The 25,765-nt window shown below is 47.0% G+C and overlaps 1 protein-coding gene across 5 annotated transcripts in view; it reads left to right on the top strand.

Moving 5' to 3' along the window:
• Nucleotides 1-25,765, top strand: part of LUC7L (LUC7 like) — a 35,346-nt gene that overhangs the window by 9,149 nt on the left and 432 nt on the right. For 3 of the 5 annotated variants that reach the window (XM_058570512.1, XM_058570508.1, XM_058570509.1), the window contains 6 exons: nucleotides 9,257-9,367; nucleotides 10,532-10,675; nucleotides 16,474-16,650; nucleotides 20,333-20,421; nucleotides 24,330-24,359; nucleotides 24,835-25,002. In XM_058570512.1, the coding sequence (XP_058426495.1) occupies nucleotides 9,257-9,367; nucleotides 10,532-10,675; nucleotides 16,474-16,650; nucleotides 20,333-20,421; nucleotides 24,330-24,359; nucleotides 24,835-25,002 (719 nt within the window). Of the gene's footprint in view, nucleotides 1-9,256; nucleotides 9,368-10,531; nucleotides 10,676-16,473; nucleotides 16,651-20,332; nucleotides 20,422-24,329; nucleotides 24,360-24,834; nucleotides 25,040-25,765 lie in introns of all 5 variants that reach the window. The other 2 variants (XM_058570510.1, XM_058570511.1) reach the window with 2 other exon arrangements.

Here is a 25,765-nt window from a genome sequence, read left to right on the forward strand (position 1 = left end):
TTAATGAATAGTGTTGAAAACTGTGGATTAGCCAGTTGGGAAAATACCAAGTTGGATCCCCAAAATGAATTTTGTTTTGTCATCTTGAGATGTTATAAAGCCTAGATGCTTATAAGAGAAAGATGGATACTTTTGTCTATGTAAAAACTTAAAATATTAGCATATCAAAAATTCCCATGCATAAAATAAGACAATCAACTGGGACAAAATATTTACAGTATATATGATGAGCCTAGTTTCCTTTATGTATAAAATTCATCATGATTGACAGAAGAGTATCAATAGCTCAATAGAAAATGGGCAAGGGACAGAAAAAAACATTTCATAATGGGCATCTAGTTCTCTGGAGAGTTACATAATCCTGATACACCTCCTGGATAACGCAGCGTCTCGATGTGAAAGCACATTCCAGCAGTGCCAGTCCTGAGAGTCTTTCGGACCAATACCCTTGCATAGGTATGAAGGTGAATTGCTCCAGAATGTTCCTACGGCATTACAACTGCAGAAAGCAGGAACCAAGTAGACTTCCTCAGTAAGGGACTGGTGAAATCGTAGCTGTCCTTTATAGTGGAATGATGTACACCGTGAAAGCGAGGTGAGGTCCTTCAGTGCGTGTTGATGTGAAATTATCTGCAGGATGAGTTAAGTGGAAAAGCAAAATGTGCTATGATGCTTCCATAATGTATTTTTAAAAAGGGAAGGTGTGGGGCTGGCCCTGTGGCATAGTGGTTAAGTGCTCGCGCTCCGCTGCTGGTGGCCCGGGTTCGGATCCTGGGCGCACACCGATGCGCCGCTTGTCAGGCCTTGCTGTGGCAGCGTCCCATATAAAGTGGAGGAAGATGGGCACAGATGTTAGCTCAGGGCTGATCTTCTTTACAAAAAAAAAAAGGTATTTTACACTTGTTGACATGCTTAGATGTGCAAAGAGTAGTTTTAGAGAAACCTAAGAGATTATGAACACTCCTGTCTTGGTTGGAGGACTAGAGCGAGTCAAGAGATCTTTTTGTACTGTGTGAAAGTTTACCATATGCGGGATTTAACTTTTTCAGTTAAAAAGGTAACCACCCCACTCCTCAACTCCTTAAAAATCAGTTTTGACCTTACAGATGGCTCATATTAAACTATTTGATAACCAGTGCTGTAAACACGTGGAAGAGGTCCTCCTGCCCTGAAGAATGGAGGGTAACCTGGAACAGCCGTGTTTGTAGGAGAGCGGTCTGTCAGGGCACTGTTAGCATGTGAAATGCATATACTTATCCCAGAACTCTGCTGCTGGGAATGTATCTTAGGGAAATGTGCAAATGAGTACACGGAAAAGATGCTCATTGCAACTTTTTTTTTAAAGGGAAAAAAGGCTATAATGAAACAGTTTATTAATGAGGGACTGGTTATATAAATTGTGGTCCTGTTGTACAGCGGAATGATCCTTTATGAAGCTCTAAGCAGATACCTCTGGGTGTTAGGGAGGGATATTTTACCTTAAAACGTTTTTTTAGATAATGGCTTTAAGGTATAATTCACGTGGCATAAAATTTACCCTACCTTTAAATTTTTAATTTATATATGTCAGTGGTGTTTGGATGTGCATGGGTTACTTTAATAATTAAAGTAGGTTAAAGTGGCCTGACTTTAAAATACCAAGCTAAAATAACTCTGTGTTTCCTTATTTACAGAGAATAAAACTTAGAAGGAAAAATAAAGTCTTTTCTCAAAATATAGATTTTTTTTTTTTTTTTTTTTGTGAGGAAGCTCGGCCCTGAGCTAACATCTGCCAATCCTCCTCTTTTTGCTAAGGAAGACTGGCCGTGGGCTAACATCCATGCCCATCTTCCTCTACTTTATATGGGACGCAGCCACAGCATGGCTTGCCAAGCGTTGTGCCAGTGCCTGCCCGAGATCCGAACCGGCGAACCCCAGGTCGCTGCAGCGGAGCGCACACACTTAACTGCTTGCACCACCCGGCCGGCCCTAGATGTGTTTTTTTGTGTGTGTGAGGAAGATCAGCCCTGAGCTAACATCCATGCTAATCGTCCTCTTTTTGCTGAGGAAGACTGGCTCTGAGCCAACATCTATTGCCAGTCCTCCTCCTTTTTTTTCCCCAAAGCCCCAGTAGATAGTTGTATGTCATGGTTGCACGTCCTTCTAGTTGCTGTACGTGGGACACGGCCTCAGCATGGCGGGAGAAGCGGAGCCTCGGTACGCGCCCGGGATCCAAACCCGGGCCGCCAGCAGCGGAGCACGTGCACTCAACCGCTAAGCCATGGGGCCGGCCCAAAATATAGGTGTTAAATTAATTTGATAGAAATGAATTTTTAAATCTTTTCAGTAGATAATATATGCTCACTGTTACAGATTCCAGAGTTCTGAAAGGCTGTCAGCTGAAAAGTCTGCCCTTGTGACCAGCCATCCAGTACCTCTCTCTGGAGGTCACTTGTATTTTCAAAGATAGTCTATTCAGAATGAACGAATATGTTTATTAGAAAGGCTAGTTGTGATTTTTTCTTGTCAAAATGGCAATGTGATAAACAGAACACCTCAGAAGCTTTTTGGCCAGATGTGGTTGGGTGGGCCAACTCATGCTATCCTTGACCTGCTGTTGCCTCCTGATAACCTGCTGTTGGCACTAGGCCTCCAGCCTCCACATCGCCCGTGGAGGGCTTGGGACCAGGCTTGGGACTAGCAGCTCCCACATGTCCATATTGAGGTTGGTTTCTGGAAGGGCTGCAGTGTGATCACCACTATTGGGAGATGGACACAGGTTTCATTTTCAAAAGTTGTGAGCCATCACTAATCCATGATTTGTTCTGATTTTTCTTTTTTTTTTTTTTGGTGAGGACAATTTGCTCTGAGCTAACATCTGTGCCCATCTTCCTCTATTTTGTATGTGTGTCACCGCCACAACATGGCTTGACAGTGGTGTAGGTCTGGGCCAGGGATCCGAACCTGTGAACCTGGGCCAGTGAAGCAGAGCATGCTGGACTTGACCACTATACCATGGCGCCCGCCCCTGAGTTTTCTTTTTTTTTTTTTTTTTGTGAGGAAGATCAGCCCTGAGCCAACATCCATGCTAATCCTCCTGTTTTTGCTGAGGAAGACCGGCTCTGAGCTAACATCTATTGCCAATCCTCCTCCTTTTTTTTTTTCCCCAAAGCCCCAGTAGATAGTTGTACATCATAGTTGCACATCCTTCTAGTTGCTGTATGTGGGACGCTGCCTCAGCATGGCCAGAGAAGCAGTGCGTTGGTGCGCACCCAGGATCCGGACCCGGGCCGCCAGTAGCGGAGCGCGTGCACTTAACCGCTAAGCCACGGGGCTGGCCCCCTGAGTTTTCTTAATAACATATATTTGTGTAGCCTACCAGGTGTTTTGGTAGCATCTCCTCATTGTTGGTAATAATTCTGTGAGATGGGCCAACTGTTTATCTCCAAAGTCTCTGAAGGTGCTATAAGTTTCATGTTACTTGCCAGAATTAATGGAAGCAGCATCATGTGACAGTGGGAGGGAAATCAGATTTCATCCAATGGATCAATCAGGGATATTTAGGAGGTCTTTTTTTTGTGTGTGTGAGGAAGATCAGCCCTGAGCTAACATTCATGCCGATCCTCCTCTGTTTCCTGTGGAAGACCGGCCCTGAGCTAACATCTATTGCCAATCCTCCTCCTTTTCTTTTTCCCTTTTTCTCCCCAAAGCCCCAATAGATAGTTGTATGTAATAGTTGCATATTCTTCTAGTTGCTGTATGTGGGACGCCATGTCAGCATGGCCGGACAAGCGGTGCGTTGGTGCGCGTCCGGATCCGAACCCGGGCCACCAGTAGCGGTGCACGCACACTTAACTGCTAAGCCACGGGGCCGGCCCCCAGAAATGAAAATTTGAAAGTATTTCTATCTTGTGACTTATTTCTACAAATCTTTATCCTAAGGAAGTAATTGGAAATACAGGCAAACATCAGTACACAAAGATGTTTGTGGTAGGATTGTTTGTAAGATAAAAACATTGGACGCAGCGAGAATGCTCAAGAAGAGGAAAGTGAATGGGCACCTTGTGATGCGCTCATCTTGTAGACTGTGCCTCTGAAACTAATGTTTATGAAACCTGTTTAACAACTTACAGTGGCTTATGCTATCAAGAGCAAGACAAAGGTACAAAGTTGTGTGTGCTGGAGATTTCAACTCTAAACTGTTTTATGTGCTCTCATTGAACGTGTGTTGCTTAATCAGAAGTCAATGACCTGGCTTTTAAAGTACGGAGAGGCTATGATGGAAAACCCCTACAGCCCTTCTTCCTTGGGCACTTTCTGCTCCCTAGAGGCAGTCCCTCACTTACTGCTTTAAAATGCAAGGAAGCAAACACTTGTTAAAAGTAGCAGCTTGCTTCGTAAATGCCATGAGCTGACCTTGGTGGATCAGCTTTTTAACAAACTGTTTCAGAGCTGGGAGCCTGTCAGTGCCAGTTCAGGGATCGGCTCTAGTCGGAATTCTGAGGCTCTGCTGGCAAAAAGGAGGTAGGGAGTTATGCTCATAGAGCTTGTTAACAGTTTAAAGCTATGATTAAATGGAATATTTTTCTACAAAAAAAGGCTAAGAAAGATTGACTTACTAGGGATTTTTTTTTTTTTTGCTTTTTATTGTGGAGAATCTCAAACATCGAAAGTAGATGTAATAGTGTAATGAATCTCCATGTACCCATTACTCAGCTTCAGGAAGCATCACCTCATGACCACCTGTGTTTCATCTTTGTCCACACTTTTCTCACAAACCTCAAAACCTCACACGTCCTGTTGTTTCATCTGTAAATATTTCACCATTGTCATTAGCTTTTGAAGTTCTCTCTCCTGTGCCTATAGAGATCTGGTACTGTATTTGGTTGTGACAGGATCTACTTAGCATGTTTTAAGGGAAACTTTATTTTTTATTTATTTATTTTTTGTGAGGAGATCAGCCCTGTGCTAACATCTGCCAAGCCTCCTCTTTTTTTTTTTTTGCTGAGGAAGACTGGCCCTGGGCTAACATCGGTGCCCATCTTCCTCCACCTTATATGGGATGCTGCCACAGCATGGCTTGCCAAGCAGTGCATCGGTGCACGCCTGGGATCCGAACCGGCGAACCCCGGGCTGCTGCAGTAGAGCGCGTGCACTTAACCGCTTGCGCCACTGGGCCGGCCCCTAAGGAAGACTTTAAACGTACTGAAGTGAACAGAATAATATAATGAAATCTGCAGATTTTATCTCCCAGTTTTCAGTGATTATTGACATGAAGACTCGTTTCACCTTTTTTTTGTGAGGAAGATCAGCCCTGAGCTAATATCCATGCTAATCCTCCTCTTTTTGCTGAGGAACACCGGCCCTGAGCTAATATCTGTTGCCCATCCTCCTCCTTTTTTTCCCTTTTTCTCCCCAAAGCCCCAGTAGATAGTTGTATGTCATAGCTGCACATCCTTCTAATTGCTGTGTGTGGGACGCGGCCTCAGCATGGCCGGACAAAGCGGTGCGTCGGTGCGCGCCTGGGATCCGAACCTGGGGTGCCAGTAGTGGAGCGCGCACACTCAACCGCTAAGCCACGGGGCCGGCCCCTCTTGTTTCATCTTTATCCTGTCTTTCCCCACTGGATTATTTTACAGTAGCTCCTAGACGTAGAAATTCATCTGTAAATACCACAAATAGTGTATCCAGAAGATAAGAACTTTATTAAAAATAATCATAATTTTAAAAATAATTTTTTAACATCATCTGATAGTGTTCACATTTCCCAGATTGTCTCAAAAAGGTTTTTTGTGTTTTTATTGCTGAGGAAGCTTCACCCTGAGCTAACCTCTGTTGTCCATCTTCCTCTTTTTGCTTGAGGAAGAGTCGCCCTGAGCTAACATCTGTTTCCAGTCTTGAAGCGGAACTTCAGGGCATATGCATTGCTCGTTTTGATAGACATGCCATAGAGAACACTCCAGAGGGGTGAATGCTCCCATGGCCGTGTATGTGAGTTCCCATTTTCTCCTCTTCCCTAATAGAGTGAGTTACCAAACTTTTGGGTCTTTGCCTGTCAGAGAGGTGTAACAAGCTGTTTATTTGTGGGTCTGACAGGGTTGTAGCACTTCTTTGTGTTGGTATTCTTTGCCTAGACCCTCAGCTTGAGCTTGATGAGTGGGACCTCTCGCACACCGAGGATCCACCCAAAACACAGGTGTTTTATCTGGGAGAAGGTGCCTCCTGATCCTCACACTTGGCTCCTTCTAGCCAAACACAGCCTCAGCCTGACCACGCCAGGACCAGGCCTTGATTTCTTGAGAGTGTTTTATCCAGAAAGTCCGTAGGAAAGAGTAAGGTAATCTATATAAATACATTTCAAGTTTCTGAACTTGCACGCTAGCAAACAAACAGCTATATTAACTCAGTAACTTACAGGGAAGTTATGGAGCAGTATATTTCTTTAGTGTTCACGTGTTGAAAATGGAAAGACTATTTCTCTGTAATTCGGTAAAAATACAGTTAACCTTTTCCCTACATTGTCTTTTGTGATGTTTTATTTGACAGGTTTCCAGAACAACACACCATATCAACTAATTTCCAAACTGTGTTTAATATACTAGATGAGACCAGTTCTGAGTATACCTAGTTTTTCTATCTGAGAGAGGTACAGCGTAATAGTTATGTTCTTCTAAGTCAGACATCCTGGGTTAGGATCCCTGTGTGACCTGGGCAAGTTATTTCACCCTTTTCTATTCATCTGTACACGGGGCTGGTGATAACTGCCTCAGAGTTGTGAGGATTAAGTTCAGGGACTTTGGAGCCAAACCACAAGGGTCCTTGCATCCTGACACCATCACTTAGTAGTTTGGAAACTGTACCTCAGTTTCTTCATCTGGGAAGTGGAGGCGTTAAGAGTGGCTGTGCAGCTGTTTTGAGGCACGTGTGGACATGCAGCACAGTACAGGGGCACCTGTTTGCTGTGACTGTTTTGCTCACCGCAAGGGCTTGCCTCAGCTCACTGCCATTCGGTATCACTGCTGCTGCTGGGCAGAGTCAGGAACAGCAGCAGACAGCAGGCAGTCTTGCGTGTGTGGTGAGACCTGTGTACCAGCACAGTGCTCAGGGACGCTTAGTGGTTCATGTTCTGTCACACCACCCTTGAGTTATAGAAGTTGGATGACTTTCTAGTAAGTGGTAGGTTGTGATTACGACTTAATTTTTAGGCTTGATTACCTGGTTTTTTTTTTTTTTTTTTTTTGGTGAGGAAGATTCGCCCTGAGCTAATGTCTGTTGCCAGTCTTCCTCTATTTTGTATGTGGGTCACTGCCACAGCCTGGCTGCTGGCAGGTGATATAGGTCTGCACCTGAGAACTGAATGGCCACCGTAGTGGAGTCGGCCATACTTAACCACTAGGCCACCAGACCACCCCCTCGATTACCTTTCTTTTTAATCATTTAACCCTGCTCTTTGATTTAGGAACCAACCCGAAATTGAGAAGCACATTGAAGAAGAAAGGGCAGTAGGATGCAGAGCCATCCTTTAAAGAATGTGGCAGTTAAAAGACATCTCTGCGGTCTGCCTATTCTGTGTGATGAAGTTTACCATTTAGTTTTTAGCTTATCAGCTGCCTGAATCTGTAGCCAATTTGGATTCTGCTTAAGATACAGGCAGTTGCTTTGATTGGTAAAGGTACGGGCAGGGTGTCAGGTGTCTGTTTCCCACTTGAGCCTGACGAGTGGGGCCCTGGGTCTGTCTCAGCTGTGAGAGCGCTCTCTTTGGGCACACAGTAGAGGACTCCACACCAGAGTCTCGGTGCCTATGTGTGGGTGAACCTGGCCATCTCAGGCTGGTCTGTTAGGAGCTGTCGTCCCAGGTGAGCACAGGTGGTGCGTGGCCTGTACACTGGCACTTCCTTCCTGGTGAGTCCCGATGCTGTCAGCAGAGCTGGTCAACTCGACATCTTTCCAGGAAGTACAGTGCTTGCAGGCAAGCAAATACCAATCATTTGCTTTTCTGATTGATTTGAACATAGTGAAATGTTTATCAGAGTATATTTGGATGACCAACGACAGGAAAGGTCCTGAATTCCGAAATTGTGGAGTGAAATCTGGGAGTTGGGCTCAGTGGATGATGATGCTTTAGTCTTTCTCCAGTGTCCCTGGTGGACTTGGCACCATCACAGAGCCTCTTCCCTGTCTTGACCTACTCCCAAAGGTGCATTTATTTGAAGAGTATTTAGGATTTCTGCAAGTGACTGTAATCCTCTCCAGTGTCCCTACTGTCCGTTCAAGTGTCATGCTGACCCTTGTGGAGTGCTTTCCTAACAGCTGACCTCCTCTCTCCTGGCCATCTTGGGGGTGGGGGTGGGGTAGGGGACATGGATAATCACCTCTTGGTCTGTTGACGTAACTTTGACCTGCGTTATTACCATCTCCGCCCAAAATTTTCTCTCTTTTTTGTGATGAATCATACTAATCCTCTCATCCACTGCTATAAAATCACTTGCTGTCATACTTAACATGATGCCAACATGAGCAAGCTGACTCGTGGGTGCTGGCCATAGCCTGACAGTTGGAAAAGTGATGTCCTGTTTGTATGTTTATGTGAAGTTATGTTGGGGCCTTTGACTAGTTATGGCAGATAAACTGCTTAGCTTATGTGACAGCTTATTAATTTGTGTATTGTTGTTTACCACCAACTCTTTTCAGAGTAAGCAATTAGATTTCTAGAGTTTATTTTCCTTTATCTCTTTGGGTAAGTAGTAACCCGTTTTCCTGCTACGTTAGACAGTAGGCAATAACTGAACGTATTGACAGCTCTCAGTAATCTTTTTCTATTGTTTTGTTTTGAGGTGGAAGGGGGAACTCTACCCTCAGCACTGAGGGAATAATATTTACGTGGCTCACAAAGACCAGTGAGTACATCATCTGCACCTCCCACCACTCACCAGAAGAGGGCTCCAACAATAGTCTCAGAACACTGCTCATTATGGCCAAGTGTTGTAATTTTCCTCAAAATTTTCTTGGAAATGTTACTGAGGGTTGGGGGTCCTTTTACAAATTTTGAAAATAAATAAATCAGATGAGAAGACCATGCTTCTGAATGATGATTTGGTTTAACAAAGCCCCTTGATTTAATGTGATTATGGATGTGTTGGCTGTAGTGTAGTTTAAGATCTTCCCACTCAACCTACAGGCTTTAAGAAACCAACCCAGGAGTGTATTTCCTATCAAACCAATGGGTTCCGAGACGGTACACGTAATTGATCATAGCTCTCTGCTTCTCCTGAGCTAGGCGATGGATCATTTGGAGTCCTTTATCGCTGAGTGTGATCGGAGAACTGAGCTTGCCAAGAAGCGGCTGGCAGAGACGCAGGAGGAGATCAGTGCGGAAGTGTCTGCAAAGGTACGCCTGGGAGGCTTTCGCCTCAAGTTTTGGTACCAATTACTGTCTTGTAGAAACTGGGCTGCCGACAGGCTAACAGGTCGCCATGAGGCCTGCTTTTGTATCTCGGGTGGACAGTACTCACCACCCTGGGTATTCCTAGGAAGGAGGGAAGGCTGTCAGCCCGCTCTTAGTCCCCAGGAGCTACTACCTCTGTCCCTCCTCCCACCGTACATGTTTTTTAAATTTTGTTTTTTTACATCCCCACATAAAACAGGAAATGGGGAAAAATTAGGGAGTTCGTTAAACTGTGGAGCATTCACGTCGTGGAGTGAAGGAGGTTGATTGGTGTGAATTGGCCTGAGTGTCAGCTGCCTTCCTATTCTGTGCCCCCTCTGGTGGAGCTGAGTCTCTTCATTCTTGTCTCCTTTTAGTTTTGTAAAAGTGCTTCTTAGGATACATGCAATTGTTAACTGGAGCAAAGGTGTTGTTTTATTTCTGAAAGTAAATCCCAATAATTAGGCATTTTGCTAACAGTATAAGTTTATGCATTTATATTTTTATTTATTTTTTGTGTGTGTGTGAGGAAGATCAGCCCTGAGCTAACATCCGATGCCAATCCTCCTCTTTTTTGCTGAGGAAGATTGGCTCTGGGCTAACATCCGTGCCCATCTTCTGCCACTTTATGTGGGACGCCACCACAACATAGCCTGACAAGTGGTGAGTCTGTGCAAGCCCGGGATCCGAACCGGCAAACCCCTGGCTGCCGGAGCGGAGGGCGTGCACTTAACCGCTGCACCATTGGGCCGGCCCCAGTTTATGCATTTAAACCTAGACGTTTTATTACCCCTACCCAGAAGATTGAACTGAGAGAGGGGACATAAAAAGAGACAGCCTAGAAAATGACCAACATGATCATCCTTGCAACCATTTTGGAAGTGAGAGATGCTACTGTTTTAATTAGAACGCGGTGCGTAGGTTTAGTTTACGGTAAGAGTCTCAGTGATGGCAATAGGATGTCATAGTTGTTACAGTCCGCGTGTGGTACAGCCAGGGTCTTGGGATGTTCAGTTTATTTTCAGTGTAACAGACCAGAAATGCAACAAGAGAAACGCTCATTTACTTGGCATTAAAAATTTTTGGTTTTTAGATGAATGCTTATCTGATTGTTTGTTTCTCCCCTAGGCAGAAAAAGTACATGAATTGAATGAAGAAATAGGGAAACTTCTTGCTAAAGCTGAGCAGCTAGGAGCCGAAGGGAATGTGGATGAATCCCAGAAGATTCTTATGGAAGTGGAGAAAGTCCGCACAAAGAAAAAGGAAGCTGAGGTTGGTGAGAAAAACGTCTTAGAGAAAGAGGAAACTTAGTAACTCTGGAGAGTTGACCATTTGGGCTAAAATTAAGCCATTCCTCCATTTTTTGAATATTGGGATATTTTGAATATTGGGAAGGAGTTGGAAATTGGGTATATTGGCAGGATCACAGAATTTAGAGTTGATACACACTTCGGTTTGTATCTTTGCTCTGCTCTCTGGGACCCCTTTGTGACGTCGGACCAGTCGCTTGCCGGCCCTGAGCATAATTCCCACGTGTAGAGCACAGTCCTGCGTATCGTAGACGCAGTGTAGTAGTGTAGTAGTGAGCACCTCCTGTCACAGGTCCCCTAGAGACCTGTGTTGCTCTCTGTTCCTCTGGCTCCCTAGGGAGTTGGTGGGCTGTGGTTATTCAGCTTGTGTGACTGAGCCAGAATTGTATGCAGATTGCTGTACAGAATGAAACCTATAGAGAGACCCTGTGTGGATTAGGAGTAGCATCCAGGTGGTGTCAACTGGGGCGCCAGGCCAGGACGCACTGGCAGTGTGGTGGAGAAACTGAGTGAAGGACAGTCGTTTTCTTCCTAGGTTATTATATTCGGTGGAGACCCTCTAGTTCTCAGATCCTCACCGCAGGAATTGGAGGTGGCTCCTGTAGGCTTCGAGAATATTAGAAATGGTAGGGGCAGAGGGAGACAGTGGTGGTCTGTTCCTTTAGTAAATGCTCACTCAGCTCTAGCGGTGTGCCAGGCACTTTTCTAGTTGTGAGCAAGCCAGCAGAGGCCCTCCTCATGAAGAGGGTGTTGGAGTGGGGAGAGGTGCAGAAAGAAGGGAATGTGAACAGATGGATAAGATTCGTTCAGATAAGGTAGGTGCTCAAAAGAAATGGAGTCTGAGTTTGAGAGTGACTTTGGGTTGCAGGGGGTCTCCAGGTAGGGTAGGGTGACCCTGGCATGCCCCTTTGCTGAGACCCACAGACTGAGAAGGTTATCAGAATAGTAGGGACAGGGAGGCTGGGTGGAGATGAGGAGACCCTGGGGCAGGCCTGGTTTGGGTCATCACTGGACCCGCCGCTCGGCATGGTGTCTGGAGCTCAGTAGTAACTAACTGAATGCATGTGTAGTGCCAGCGGGTGTGTGTGTTAGCGCAGTGCCCGCTGAGGCAGAGACAAGTAAAGAGACAGAGCTGTAGGGTTACTCAAGGTGGGGCCTTGTGGACTGCCTTCCATGGGCCAGTGTGGGCCGGAGTTCAGGTCAACTCGCTTGTCAGAACATGGGGCTGAGATAGTGCTTCCCGCCCCTGGCAGACCAACACCCTCCTCAGTGACATTTGTAGACGGTGTAATCCATTTTTGAACCTAAAGGAGAGAGAAGAGAAAAGAATTCACAGTACAAATCTCATTGTTTGTTTATTTATTTAGTGTGTGTGTGTGTGTGTGTGTGTGTGTGTGTGAGGAAGATCAGCCCTGAGCTAACATCCATGCCAATCCTCTTTTTGCTGAGGAAGACCGGCTCTGAGCTAACATCTGTTGCCAATCCTCGTCCTTTTTTTTTTTCTCTCCTCAAAGCCCCAGTAGATAGTTGTATGTTATAGTTGCACATCTTTTAGTTGCTGTATGTGGGACGCAGCCTCAGCGTGGCCGGAGAAGCAGTACGTCGGTGCGCGTCCGGGGTCTGAACCCGGGCCACCAGTAGCGGAGCACGCGCACTTAACAGCTAAGCCATGGGGCTGGCCCCAAATCTGATAGTTTAGATATGATCACACTAAAAGACAAATGGAGTCTTGAGTGTGACAGTTGCGGGTGGTGTTTGTGACTCAAATTCGTTGAGTGGCATTGCCGTGGTGGTATGACTTGTTCCTTGGTTTCTAGAGTAGTTCCATTTCTGGGAAGTTGGGTGTCTATTTAAATCCAGCATTTTGCACGGGATACAAATCCTTATATATTTATGTAAATATGAGTCCTGTGTATAAATCCTTACCCCGGATCTAAACTCCTGTCTACTTAAATGGAAAACTTGTGTTTACGTGTAGAACAGTGTCAGGTTTCCTGGGATGCTGACAGCTCCCCAGAAAGGTCCGAGTCAGGGGAAGCTCTGTAGCCTCTTAGCACACCCTGAGGCCTGGCCCTTCCTCCTTTGAAGAGCAGAGCAGACACCAGAAACCCGTTGTATGGCTCAGAGATTTGTACATAGTTGTAGATATGGGATTCACCACATGGATGTCTGCAGATGGCCAAAACAGGAGCAGAATGTGGTGCACATGGCCGTTCATGCCCAGGACTCCTAGCATCCTCACCCTGGCCATTGTTCCACATCCCCATCACTGTGAGTACCCCCAGGAGACAGCACCAGTTCCTTAAAACCACCAGGCAGGATGGGATGATGTGGGGGAGGGCTCGGCAGTGCTGGTCTCTGTGGTGGTGTGGCACCTGTGGGGTCCTTTCTATTCTGAGTAGCAGGCAAGTAAGTATTCAGTAGTCTTAAGAGAGAATACAGGGGCCGGCCCAGTGGCGCAAGAGGTTAGGTGCACGTGCTCCACTGCAGCGGCCCGGGGTTCACTGGTTCAGATCCTGGGTGTGAACCGACACACTGCTTGGCAAGCCATGCTGTGGCGACATCCCATATAAAGTGGAAGAAGATGCACACGGATGTTAGCCCAGGGCCAGTCTTTTTCAGCAAAAAAAGGGGGAGGATTGGCAGGTGTCAGCACAGGGCTGATCTTCCTCACACAAAAAAAGAGACAATACAGAGAGATACTGTGTACTCTTTACCCAGTTTCCCCCAATGGTAACATCTTGTAAAACTATAGCTCAGTAGCACAGCAAGGATATTGATGCTGCTACAGTCAAGATACAGAGCATCTGTCAGTGCAGAATCCCTCCTCTTGTCCTCTTAGAGCTGCACCCACTTCTCTGATCCTGACAACCACTAATCTGTCCTCTGTTTCTATATTTTGGTCATTTCCAGAATGTTATGTAAATGGGATTATGCAGCACATAACCATTTGGGATTGGCTTTTTTCACTGAGAATTTATTTAATTAATTTATTTATTTATTTTTTTGTGAGGAAGATCAGCCCTGAGCTAACATCCATGCCAATCCTCCTCTTTTTTTGCTGAGGAAGACCGGCTCTGAGCTAACATCTATTGCCAATCCTCCTTTTTTTTTTTTTTTTTTAATTTTATTTATTTATTTATTTATTCCCCCAAAGCCCCAGTAGACAGTTGTATGTCATAGCTGCACATCCTTCTAGTTGCTGTATGTGGGATGCGGCCTCAGCATGGTGGGAGAAGCGGTGCGTCAGTGCGCGCCCGGGATCCGAACCCAGGCTGCCAGCAGCGGAGCGCGCGCACTTAACTGCCAAGCCACGGGGCCGGCCCCCCCTCCTCCTCCCCCCCCCCCCCAACGCCCCAGTAGATAGTTGTATGTCATAGTTGCACATCCTTCTAGTTGCTGTATGTGGGACGCGGCCTCAGCATGGCCGGAGAAGCGGTGCATCGGTGCGCGCCTGGGAACCGAACCTGGGCCGCCAGTAGCGGAGCGTGCACACTTAACTGCTAAGCCACGGGGCTGGCCCCTGAGAATTTATTTTGAAAGATATTAGAGGGTGGCATTCAAAGTTTCAAAACTACAGAAAGGGACAGACTAATATCACAAATATCTGTGTACCCACCACATTTATCACTTTTGCTTAAGGTTTTTTGTTTTTTTTTTCTTTTAATAAAAGATGTAGCATATTATAAGGGAAATTCAAGTTCCCAGTGTTTCCCCTCACTAATCTCAGTTATCTATCTCCGTCCCCAGAGGCAGGCATACGTGTGCATTCCACATAATCTTCAGTCCTGTCCCATACTTGACACGTGTGTGCCCATGAGAGAGAGTGTGTGTGTGTTGTGCTCTGTGCATTTGAAGAATCTTCCGTCGGTGCTGCCCTCTGTGCAGTCTGGTCTCCTCTCGCTTTTTTCCCTCAGTGTGGTGTTGAGATGTCCCCAGGTTGCTACATATGGATCTGCTCCATCAGTCTACTGCTGTAGGAGTCCGTCTGATGAACACGTGACTGTCCACTGGTGGTTTTCTAGGTTATTGGTGGTTTCTCGTCTTTACAGACAGTTCCACAATGAGTGTCCTTGCGCTCGTCTGCTGGTGCGTGTGTGAGAGTTTTCTGGGACAGACACCTGGAAGGAGAGTTTCTGGTAATGGTGCATACATGTTCTGCTGTCACAGATAGATTATAAATTACCTCCACGTTAATTGTTTAGCAACGTAGGCTTCTACTAGCAGTGTGAGAGTGCCTGTTTTTCTGTGTCTTTGACAGTTTAGTGAGAGTGGCGTGGTATCTTCTTTTAATTTGCGTTTTGTAGGGAATGTTTTGAATGTGTGAGTTAGTGGGAGCGTACTTAGATTCAGGGCTCCTTTATTTATTTATTTATTTATTTTTTGTGAGGAAGATCAGCCCTGGAGCTAACATCCATGCTAATCCTCCTCTTTTTGCTGAGGAAGACCGGCTCTGAGCTAACATCTATTGCCAATCCTCCTCCTTTTTTCTCCCCTAAGCCCCAGTAGATAGTTGTATGTCATAGTTGCACATCGTTCTAGTTGCTATATGTGGGACGCGGCCTCAGCATGACCAGAGAAGCGGTGCGTCGGTGTGCACCCGGGATCTGAACCTGGGCCGCCAGCAGCGGAGTGCGCGCACTTAACCGCTAAGCCACGGGGCCGGCCCTGATTCAGGTCTCCTTTAAATAAGGATGAATGACTATTGGAATGCATTTCTTTTTTTTTTTTTTTAAAGGCAGATTTTATTGGACTTATTTTTCACAGCTCTGTTTGCAGTTTTTTTGTGTGTGTGTGAGAGGAAGATCAGCCCTGAGCTAACACCCATGCCAATCCTCCTCTTTTTGCTGAGGAAGACCGGCTCTGAGCTAACATCTGTTGCCAATCCTCCTCCTTTTTTTTCACCCAAGCCCCAGTAGATAGTTGTATGTCATAGTTGCACATACTTCTAGTTGCTGTACGTGGGACGCGGCCTCGGCATGGCCGGAGAAGCGGTGTGTCGGTGCGCGCCTGGGATCCAAACCTGTGCCGCCAGTAGTGAAGTGCGCACACTTAACCGCTAGGCCACCGGGCTGGCCTGGAAGGCATTTCTTAAACCTGGGCTTTGAAGGCGCATCTTTAACTTGAGCACAAGCAGCAGTCAACCATTTCCTGCTTGTTTGCCTGTGTATTGCTAGTATTATGCCTTGAGGCTGAGCAAGTGGGTTCTTGTGGTTGCACTCGGACCGTGGAGGCTGCAGGAGGGAGTGTCTTTTGTTCCATTCTGTTGTGCAAACTTTCTCCTTTGAAGAGAGTCTCTAATGTATTTGTCCATCCAAACTTTAACTTTTGGGGCTGCTTTGGGATACAGTGTCCTGGACATTGGGACACAGTCTCCATGGATAGCTGTGTGTTTTGCTTGTTTATTTGATTTGTGTTTTTTTTGAAGGCCCCTGTTGGAAGATTCTCCCTTCTTGCTTCTCTGGTCCTCACAGAGCTCTCCACTGTGCATAGCAGAGACCTGTCTTCCCTGCCGGCCTCTGGGAACACACAGCATCCTGCTTGTCTGCGTGTTTTGAATTCTTTGTGGCATCGAAACCATGTCTGTTAGTTGATTCTAAATTGAATTGATTACAAAAACCTGAGGCTTTGTAAACAATCTAGTTTTTATTTATTTAAAAGTAACCTCTGTAGTCTTTTCAGCTGTTTCCTTTTTGGGAATCAAATATTTGGTGGCAGTTCTGCCTAGCTCACTATCATTGCTCTATTCCCGTTCTCCAGGAAGAGTACAGGAATTCCATGCCTGCATCCAGTTTCCAACAGCAGAAGCTGCGAGTCTGCGAGGTCTGTTCAGCCTACCTTGGTCTCCATGACAATGACCGTCGTCTTGCAGACCACTTCGGGGGCAAGTTACACTTAGGGTTCATTCAGATCCGCGAGAAGCTTGATCAGTTGAGGGTACGGTAACGTATTGTGTTTCTGGAGAAACATGAGAAGTCTCGTGATCGTCTTTACATTTCTTTATTTCTAGAAAACCTTGTGTTCTAATCCTCTCTAAGAACATGTCTTGAGTTTTTTAGTGAAATACTCAAATTTCATCACTTTGTTCTCACAAGAGACCTAAGATCTCAGAATCCAAAGGGGCCTTGGGTGTTTATTTAGTCTGCACGCCTTGTTCAGAAGAAGATGGCTGAGTCTAGTCTCAGGGTACAGACAGCTCTTACACGTCTCTGAAATAACTTATTTTTGGAGATGGGAAAGAACCAGAAGCCTCTAGTTTTTCTCCTTGGACAGAGGCGACAGATGTGTGGAGAGTGGTTAGGCTAGACAGAAGATCTCACATCCTGGTCCTTGCTTTTGAGCCTCAGAAGGATGAAAAAGTGATGAGGTTTTTCTTTTTCTTTTTTCTTTTTCTTTTTTTTTGCTGAGGAAGATTCGCCATGAGCTAACATCTGTGCCAGTCTTCCTCTATTTTGTATATGGGTTACTGCCACAGCATGGCTGCCGACGAGTGGTGTAGGTTGGCGCCCAGGAACTGAACCTGGGCCACTGAAGCGGAGCGCGCCAAACTTAACCACTAGGCCATAGGGCCAGCCCTGATGGGGTTTGTCTGATAGCCCACCTCTATCCCTGGCCACGTCTGTCCCTTCCTCAAGGCTCCTTGTTTTTCTGGATTAGGCTCTAAAAAATTTGACATCTTGGGTATGGAATGCTGAGAAGGAGGGTGAACATGTTTCAGATACTTTGAATTGTCGTTCTTCAAACTGACGGAGTCTTCCCTGCTGCATACTCGGACTGCTGGGTTGGGATGTTGGGCAATATGCAGGCCTTCCCTCCAGACACCCGAAGTCTGGTGGAAGGACAGGCATATGGCACTGGAGGATAATCAGGACTGATAGCCCTGTGTGCCTCCAGGGCGGAGTAGCAGGTGGCAGAGCTCTGCGATAGGAGAGGGAGCCTCAACCGCTGGTATTGAAACGTTTTGTTCCAGTGTTCCCAATAGAGTTTTGAAACCTGACACACTTTGTTACACATTCTTAAATTGGAAATTTTTTCATAAAAGTTTTTATGGGCATAAAAGATATCAAAATATTTTATATGTAGCCAGTAGAATTTAAATAACGACTTGGTGGTGTCCACTACCATCCTCATTAAAAATATGTTCTTTAGTAGTTGGAAGTGTCACATTCCCATTTCTCCTTTAAATTGCATTTCCATCCCATGTCACCCCATAATTTTGTCCTAATATTTTTATACGTGCAAGTCTTTTATTTTTTTCTTAACGCGTATCTCTGCATCAGAAACGTGAATATATTGAAAGTTTTTCCCTGAAATCTTAAGAACTTAATTTGATCTAGAGAACATGTTTTATTGCAGTTATGAGCAGTATATAGTTGACCAAAACAACACAAATATGTTATAGGTTTTGATAAATAGCTATTAAACTAACAGAAAATGTACTTGAAAGTACACCTCGTAGTGATAAGGAGGGTGGGAGTTCTGTGCTCTAATCAGAGATGGCTTCACTCACGGTGTCCCAGAGGTGTTCACACCTCGTGTTCACTCACCGAGGTAGATGCAGGCTGGGGAGAGCAAGGCCTTGTCTGTCAGGTGGAGGAGGATAGTGTTTAGAGAGTAGGGGGGGTTTGGAAAGGAGATGATGCCACCCCACAGTCCTGGGCTTGGTCAGATCTGCTTTAGGAAGAGTGTCCATGGTGCTGAGGTGCTGAAACTTCCACCCTTAACCGTAACCTGTCCTTCCTCTGTGCCTGCTCCAGACGCAGGACGAGTGCAGTCGGAGGCGCAGAGCTGGAGGGGCCGGACAGGAAGGCTCTCGCACCTTGAGGGTGCTCTGAGGAGGAGAGCCGGCCTCTCCCGATTCTTGCCGTGCCCTCTTCCTGAGGGCCTGGCTCCAGTTGGCACTGAGGTGTAAGGTCGTCTTTTATTTTTTTTGGTGAGGAAGATCAGCCCTGAGCTAACATCCGTGCTAATCCTCTTTTTGCTGAGGAAGACCGGCTCTGAGCTAACATCAATTGCAGGGCCGGCCCCATGGCTTAGCGGTTAAGTGCGCGCGCTGCGTTGCTGGTGGCCCGGGTTCAGATCCCGGGAGCTCACCGACGCACCGCTTCTCCGGCCATGCTGAGGCCGCGTCCCACGTGCAGCAACTAGAAGGATGTGCAGCTATGACATACAACTATCTACTGGGGCTTTGGGGGGAAAAAATAAATAAATAAAAATCTAAAAAAAAAAAAAAATAGAGAATTGCCACTTGGCATTTAAAAAAAAAAAAAATCTATTGCAAACGCTCCTCCTTTTTTTCCCTTTTTCTCCCCAAAGCCCCAGTAGATAGTTGTATGTCATAGTTGCACATCCTTCTAGTTGCTGTACGTGGGACGCGGCCTCAGCATGGCCGGAGAAGCGGTGTGTCGGTGCGCGCCTGGGATCCGAACCCGGGCCGCCAGTAGCAGAGCGCATGCACTTAACCGCTAAGACACGGGGCCGGCCCATAAGGTTGTCTTTCCCACCTTCGTGGGCGTGAGAAGACTGCTGAGCCTTTGTCTCACTGGCTTTTCCTTCCTTCCCCTCAGGGCTTCATTTAACTTGGCAGAGAGATGGGGGCATCGAAAGGCTTTGGGTGGATGTTGGGGGTGGAGTGTGTGGACTAGTGCTGTGATGTGGTCCTAGACTGGACCTAGTGCTGTTGGCTGAGCTGGGTGGATAGTGGTCCAGTCGTGAGGTTTCTCGAGGCCTCCTCTGCCTATTGCATTTGCTTTTCCGTTGCATTCATGACCAAGCCCAATGGGTCAAGTGTTGAGCTTGGTGTTGAACGCCAGTTGTGTTGGGTCCGTGGCCCACCTCCCCCGGTCTGCTGTCCTCCGCAAGGCCAGGGCTAAAGCCAGCGCAGCGCCCTGAGGACAGGCTGCTACCAGCAGCAGGGTGTGTTTTGTCAGACACATGTGTTCTCTTTCACCATCAAGTTTGTGGCGTCGGGCCGGCCCTGTGGCTTAGCGGTGAAGTGCGTGCGCCACTACTGGCGGCCCGGATTCGGATCCTGGGCACGCACCGACGCACCGCTTCTCCGGCCATGCTGAGGCCGCATCCCACATACAGCAACTAGATGGATGTGCAACTATGACATACAACTATCTACTGGGGCTTTGGTGGGGGGGGACGGAAAGGGAGGAGGATTGGCAATAGATGTTAGCTCAGAGCCAGTAGTCTTCCTCAGCAAAAAGAGGAGGATTAGCACGGATGTTAGCTCCGGGCTGATCTTCCTCTCACACACACACACACAAAGTTTGTGGCGTCTCCTTTGGGTACAAAACTAACTTTCTGGATAGATTTGAAGCAATGTGATAAATTTCCTTTGACTTAGAAGTACAGCCTCAGCCTCTCTTAGACTATGCAGTTTGTCACTGAATTTATAAAATGTAATGATAAAGCATTATTTTCATATATTTTCCATTTTCCATTGTTTAAGAAATTTTAGAAGTGATTGTTTTCCTGTTTGCTAAGAGTTTCTCCTAGATTTTTAAATTACCAACACTGAGGTCACAGAAAGGTGCTCTGTTAAACAACATTCACACTCTAGTTTGTGTAACTTCCTCTTCTCTCATTTTCCAATTTTTCATTTATTTAGAAAACTGTGGCTGAAAAGCAGGAGAAGAGAAATCAGGACCGACTGAGGCGGAGAGAGGAGAGGGAGCGGGAGGAGCGACTGAGCAGGAGGTGAGCCCCGGCACCCCCCTCCCCCCTCCCTGCAGTGTTGCTGGTCACAGGGAGGTCCGCAAGTCCCCATCTGGCTGTTAGAAGAAAAATGACAGATGTGCAGTTGGTTCAGTTAGCGAGGTCTTGGCTGGCCCAGGAGGGCCTGTCTGTGCACTGCTGTGCAACACTGAGAAGGGCCGTCCCCAGCTGTGAAGACCTGATTCTTAGCTAGAGAGGTGCAGATCCCCCAAGGGCTGAAGAGAAGAAGGGGGAGAAGACCCCAGTGCACCCTGACTTCTGTGGGTGCAGCACTTAGCAGACAGGACAGGCCGGAGCTGTGATTCTCTGGCGCCGGAGCCTGCTCTGTTACACTGGCCTGCCCTGCTGTGGGCACGATCCCCCAGGGGAGGGCCTCAGGGCCAGTGGAGGAGGGGCAGGACTCCTGCCCTGTAGAGAACAAGTGGAGGTGGTCGGGATGGAGGCGGTGAGAACAGCGAGGAGCTGGCTGGGAGAGTCCAGGTGAAGGAGGTGGCAGTTTGAACCAGGTAAGGGCAGGAACGGTCTGGGTGTTTTCTGGGGGTAGAGCTGATAGTGTTTGCTGGTAGACGGACGTGAGGCTTGCAAAGGGACACTGGAGCTGGCCTCATGGCTTCTGGCCTGGAATGGCCGCTTATGGAGGTGGGAAGACTGGGAGCAGTGTATTGGGGTGAGGAGGATGTGGGGAGTAGAATTTGTCTCTGGCCGTATTCTGTTTGAGATGCCTTAGAGACATCCGGTGGAGACGTTGAATCTGCTCGGAGTTCTAGGAAGAGGCTGGAGCCAGGAGTAACTGCCCTCTCCTGTTGGGCGAAGCTCATTGTCCTTGAGAGGCCCAGAGACTGGGCTTTCCTGAGGGAGTTCTTGAGTGCCTCGCTAACAAAGGACAAATAAATGTTCATTGTATTTTTGTGTTTCTTTTGTTATTTTAATTATCTAACATTCTGATTGTAGAGAGATTCAGACAGTATAAAAATGTATTAAGCAAAACAAGCAAGTCCCTTTTTACACAGAGACCACTCTCGTGGTGGGTGTGTCTGTGCTTGGGCACTTGTGGGACCCTCACTCATCTCCGAGATCTTCGCGCAGCAGGCGTGCTCTTGATGGCTGCACGGTGCCCTTACAATGGTGTGTCATAATCCACTGCCCTTTTTGTGGCCCATCCCCCGCCCACACATGAGTGAGATCATATGGCACGGGTGTACCTCATTTTATTGCGCTTCGCTTTATTGCGTGTCACAGATACTGTGTTTTTTTACAAGATCCTCCACCAGCAGGAGTGCAACTCAGTGAAGGCTCAGATGATGGTTAGTGTATTTTAGCAATAAAATCTTTTTTTTTTTTAACATTTATTTTTTACTTTTTTTTGTGAGGAAGATCAGCCCTGAACTAACATCCATGCTAATCCTCCTCTTTTTACCGAAGAAGACCGGCTCTGAGCTAACATCTTTTGCCAATCCTCCTCCTTTTTTACCCCCAAAGCCCCAGTAGATAGTTGTATGTCATAGCTGCACATCCTTCTAGTTGCTGTATGTGGGACGCGGCCTCAGCATGGCTGGAGAAGCGGTGCATTGGTGCACGCCCGGGATCCGAACCCGGGTCGCCAGTAGCGGAGCGCACGAACTTAACCACTAAGCCACGGGGCCAGCCCTAAAGTCTTTTTTAATTAAGGTACATACATTATTTTTTGAGGCATAATGCTACTGCACACTTAATAGACTGCAGTACAGTGTAAACATAACTTTTATAAGCACTGGGAAACCCAGACATGCCTGTGACTCACTTTGTTGCGGTCCTCACCTCATTGCAGTAGTCTGGAACTGAACCCACAGAGTCTCCAAGGTGTGCCTGTGTTTGTCTTTCTCTTTCTGCCTGACTTTGCGTAGCATAAATGCCCTCAAGGTCCGTACATGCTGTTGCAAATGGCAGTATTTCAGTCTTTTTTATGGCTGAAGCATATTCCATTGAGAGTGTGTGTGTGTGTGTGTGTCTGTCTGTCTACGTCTACGTACCACTTTTTTTAATCCATTCATTCGTCGGTGGACACTTAGGTTTCCATATTTTGGCTATTACAAATAATGCTGCAGTGAACATGGGGTGCAGATATCTATTCAAGATAGTGATTTCATTTCCTTCAGAAAGATGCCCAGAAGTGGAATTGCTGGATCATGTAGGTAGTTCTATTTGTAATTTTGGAGGAGCCTCCATACTGTTTTCCATAGTGGCTGCACCAATTTACGTTCCCACCAGCAGTGTGGAGAGTTCCCTTTTCTCCACATGCTCGCCAACACTTATCTCTTGTCTTTTTTTAGCAAGATTGGCCCTGAGCATGATTGCTCATCTTCCTCCTTTTTTTTTTTCCTTTTTTCTCCCCAAAGCCCCAGCAGATAGTTGTATGTGAGGTTGTACATCCTTCTAGTTGCTCTGTGTGGGACCCTGCCACAGCATGGCTTGGTGAGCAGTGAGTAGGTCCGTGCCCAGGATGCAAACCGGCAAACCCCAGGCCACCGAAGTGGAGAGTGCGAACTTAACTGCTATGCCACTGGGCTGGCCCCTTTTCTTTTTGATAGTAGCCATTCTAAGGTGTGTGAGCTGAAGCTCATGGTGCTTTTGATTTGCATCTCCTGGTGATTAGTGATCTTGAGCATCTTTGTGGGCCTGTATATCTTTTTTGGAAAGATGTCTGTTCAGATTCTCTGTCCATTTTTGAATTGGATTTTTTTTTTCTGTTGAGTTGTAGCAGTTCTTTATAGATTTTGGATATTAACCCCTCAGCAGATACATGATTTGCAAATATTTTCTCCTCTTCCTAGGTTTCCTTTGCTGTGCAGAAGCTTTTTTAGTTTGATGTAGTCCCACTTGTTTGTCTTTGCTCTTGTTGCGTATCCTTTTTAAAAATTTGACTTTCTGATGACTAAGTTTTTTTTTTTTTTTTAAGTTTTTATTTATTTATTTATTTATTTTTTCCCCCAAAGCCCCAGTAGATAGTTGTATGTTATAGCTGCACATCCTTCTAGTTGCTGTATGTGGGACGCGGCCTCAACACGGCCGGAGAAGCGGTGTGTCGGTGCACACCTGGGATCCGAACCCAAGCCGCCAGCAGCGGAGCATGGGCACTTAACCGCTAAGCCACGGGGCCAGCCCCTGATGACTAAGTTTTTATAAAACTGTTTTGAATGAGTATTCTAATGATCATCCTTGTATATGTTTGAGTGTTTTATAAAATTCCTTAGAATTCCTGAGACAGAGGAGTTTAGTATATTAATATTGGTAGGTGTTGCAACAATTGCTTTCCAGGAGGCTTTATCAGATTACCCTCCAGCCACAGGTGTATCTTTTGTCACTTCCTCCTGAGCACATGGTGGCAATCTTGTAAATTTCTGCTGTAGAACAGGTATGAAATGAGACCTCCTTATAAAGCGCATGTCTTAGACTGCCGGTTGTATAGTATTTCCCAGGGAGCTCATGGAGCCCTCACCCGGCAGTGAACCTGTGGTTGGAACTTGAGGCTTTGCTTTAACTTGCACGTCTTTTGGTGACTTTAGATCCTGCCCAGCCCTGCGTCTGTTTGGTGACTGTCTGCATAGCTGTGCTGGTGTCCACTATAAAGACTTTGCCGAGTCAGTTGTTGAACTCAGTGCAGCATCTGGCCCCTGGGTGCTGGTCCTATCCTTCTGCCACAAAGTGGCTGGGAGCCGGGGGTTGGTGGTGGGTCTCATCCCATGAGCATTGACACCTCAGGCTTCCCGCCTGAGAATGAGCGAGCAGCTAGAAAGTAGCAGGTCTCTGTGGGAAGTCAACCCTTCTTCACCCTGTGGACTTGGGGCCCGTTCCCTCAGATGTGAGGCATGGAGCTGTTTTTGGGAAATTGTTCATCTTTTTTTCCGTTTTAGGTCTGGATCAAGAACCAGAGATCGCAGGAGGTAGGTTTCCGGATCCATTAAAGTATTCTCAGTCAAGTGTCCTCTTCCATGTGCATTTTTCTTAATAACTAACTTTTATAACTTCACGATGATTATCTGGTGGGCAGGGCTCTGCCAGTGAAGGGCACGGGGCGTGGGCGAGACTTGAATCCCATCTATCGTTGGGGTGGTTGGGCCTTAGTGCAAGAGAGGGATCCACTGTCAATGAGAAGGAAGGTCAGAGGGCACAGCTGAGGCCTGCAGGGTGGCCAGGAGATTCCTGGCAAGATGTTTTCAGGAAGCATTGGTGGGAAAGGTCTGGCCATAATTTTTTTTGACCAGAGGTTAACTAATGGGACTATTGTGAACCTCAGTTGTAAATTTGTGGAAGGAAAGGGGACGTACCAGTAAAGCATCGAGCAGAACCTGCAGAGAGTGGAGGGGCATCAGGTGGGGCCCTCGCGGCCTTCAGAGCCTTTCTGGTTATCTGCTGCAGGTCACGCTCCCGGGACCGGCGTCGGAGGCGGTCAAGATCTACCTCCAGAGAGCGCCGAAAGTCGTCCCGGTCCCGGTCCCGAGACAGACACCGGCGCCACCGCAGCCGTTCCCGGAGCCACAGCCGGGGCCACCGCCGGGCTTCTAGGGACCGGAGTGCGAAATACAAGTAACTACTCTGACTCCTTCAGTAGCTGCAACCAGGAGTGAGCCCCTTCTCTTTGTGTTCCCACGGTCTGCTGGGGGTCTGTCGTCAGGGCCCGTTGGCCACACCTGGTAGGGACAGGGCTGGGGCTTCTGCCCAGGAGCCTGGCTGGGCCTCTGGAGGACTGAGTGTTGGGGCTTGAGAGGTGTGAATTGGGCTTGGCACGGGGAGCCCTGAGCTGAGAGCAGCAGGTGGATTGAGGGCTAGGACAGTTGAGAGGCTGTGACGGGCACAGGTGGGCAGGGCCCCTACCAGGTGACCTACCGCACTCGGGCTGCAAACTCACCTGCAAACTCACCGTCACTGGCATACACAGAGCCCCTGAGGCTTGTGTCCTGCCCAGGCCTGCTTACCTTTGTTGGGTGGGGCGGGGGGTGGTGGTGTTTGATTGTTTTTAAGGAAAGAAAAAAAAAAACACCACTTATAGTCACATTCAGAGACAACCACTGTTAGCACTTTGGTATTCTTGATTTTAGTCTTTTTTTCCATTGTATTTTTATGTAATGGATTATATTCCACGTGTGTACTTCTGTTGTGTTTTCCTTTGCTCCATTTACACTATAGTGAAAGCTTTCCCTGTTATTAGTAGTCTCTGCAAATATCACTTTTTAGTGGCTGCCTGACACTCCCTTATGCAATGCGTTGTGCATGAGACGGCAGGCCTGGCTGCCCTCTGGCCTGCTGGGGGTCCTCCCCAGGTGTGATGGTCGTGGCCTTCCCTGACCCG

Source organism: Diceros bicornis, chromosome 26, assembly GCF_020826845.1.
Source record: "Diceros bicornis minor isolate mBicDic1 chromosome 26, mDicBic1.mat.cur, whole genome shotgun sequence".
NCBI lineage: Eukaryota > Metazoa > Chordata > Mammalia > Perissodactyla > Rhinocerotidae > Diceros > Diceros bicornis.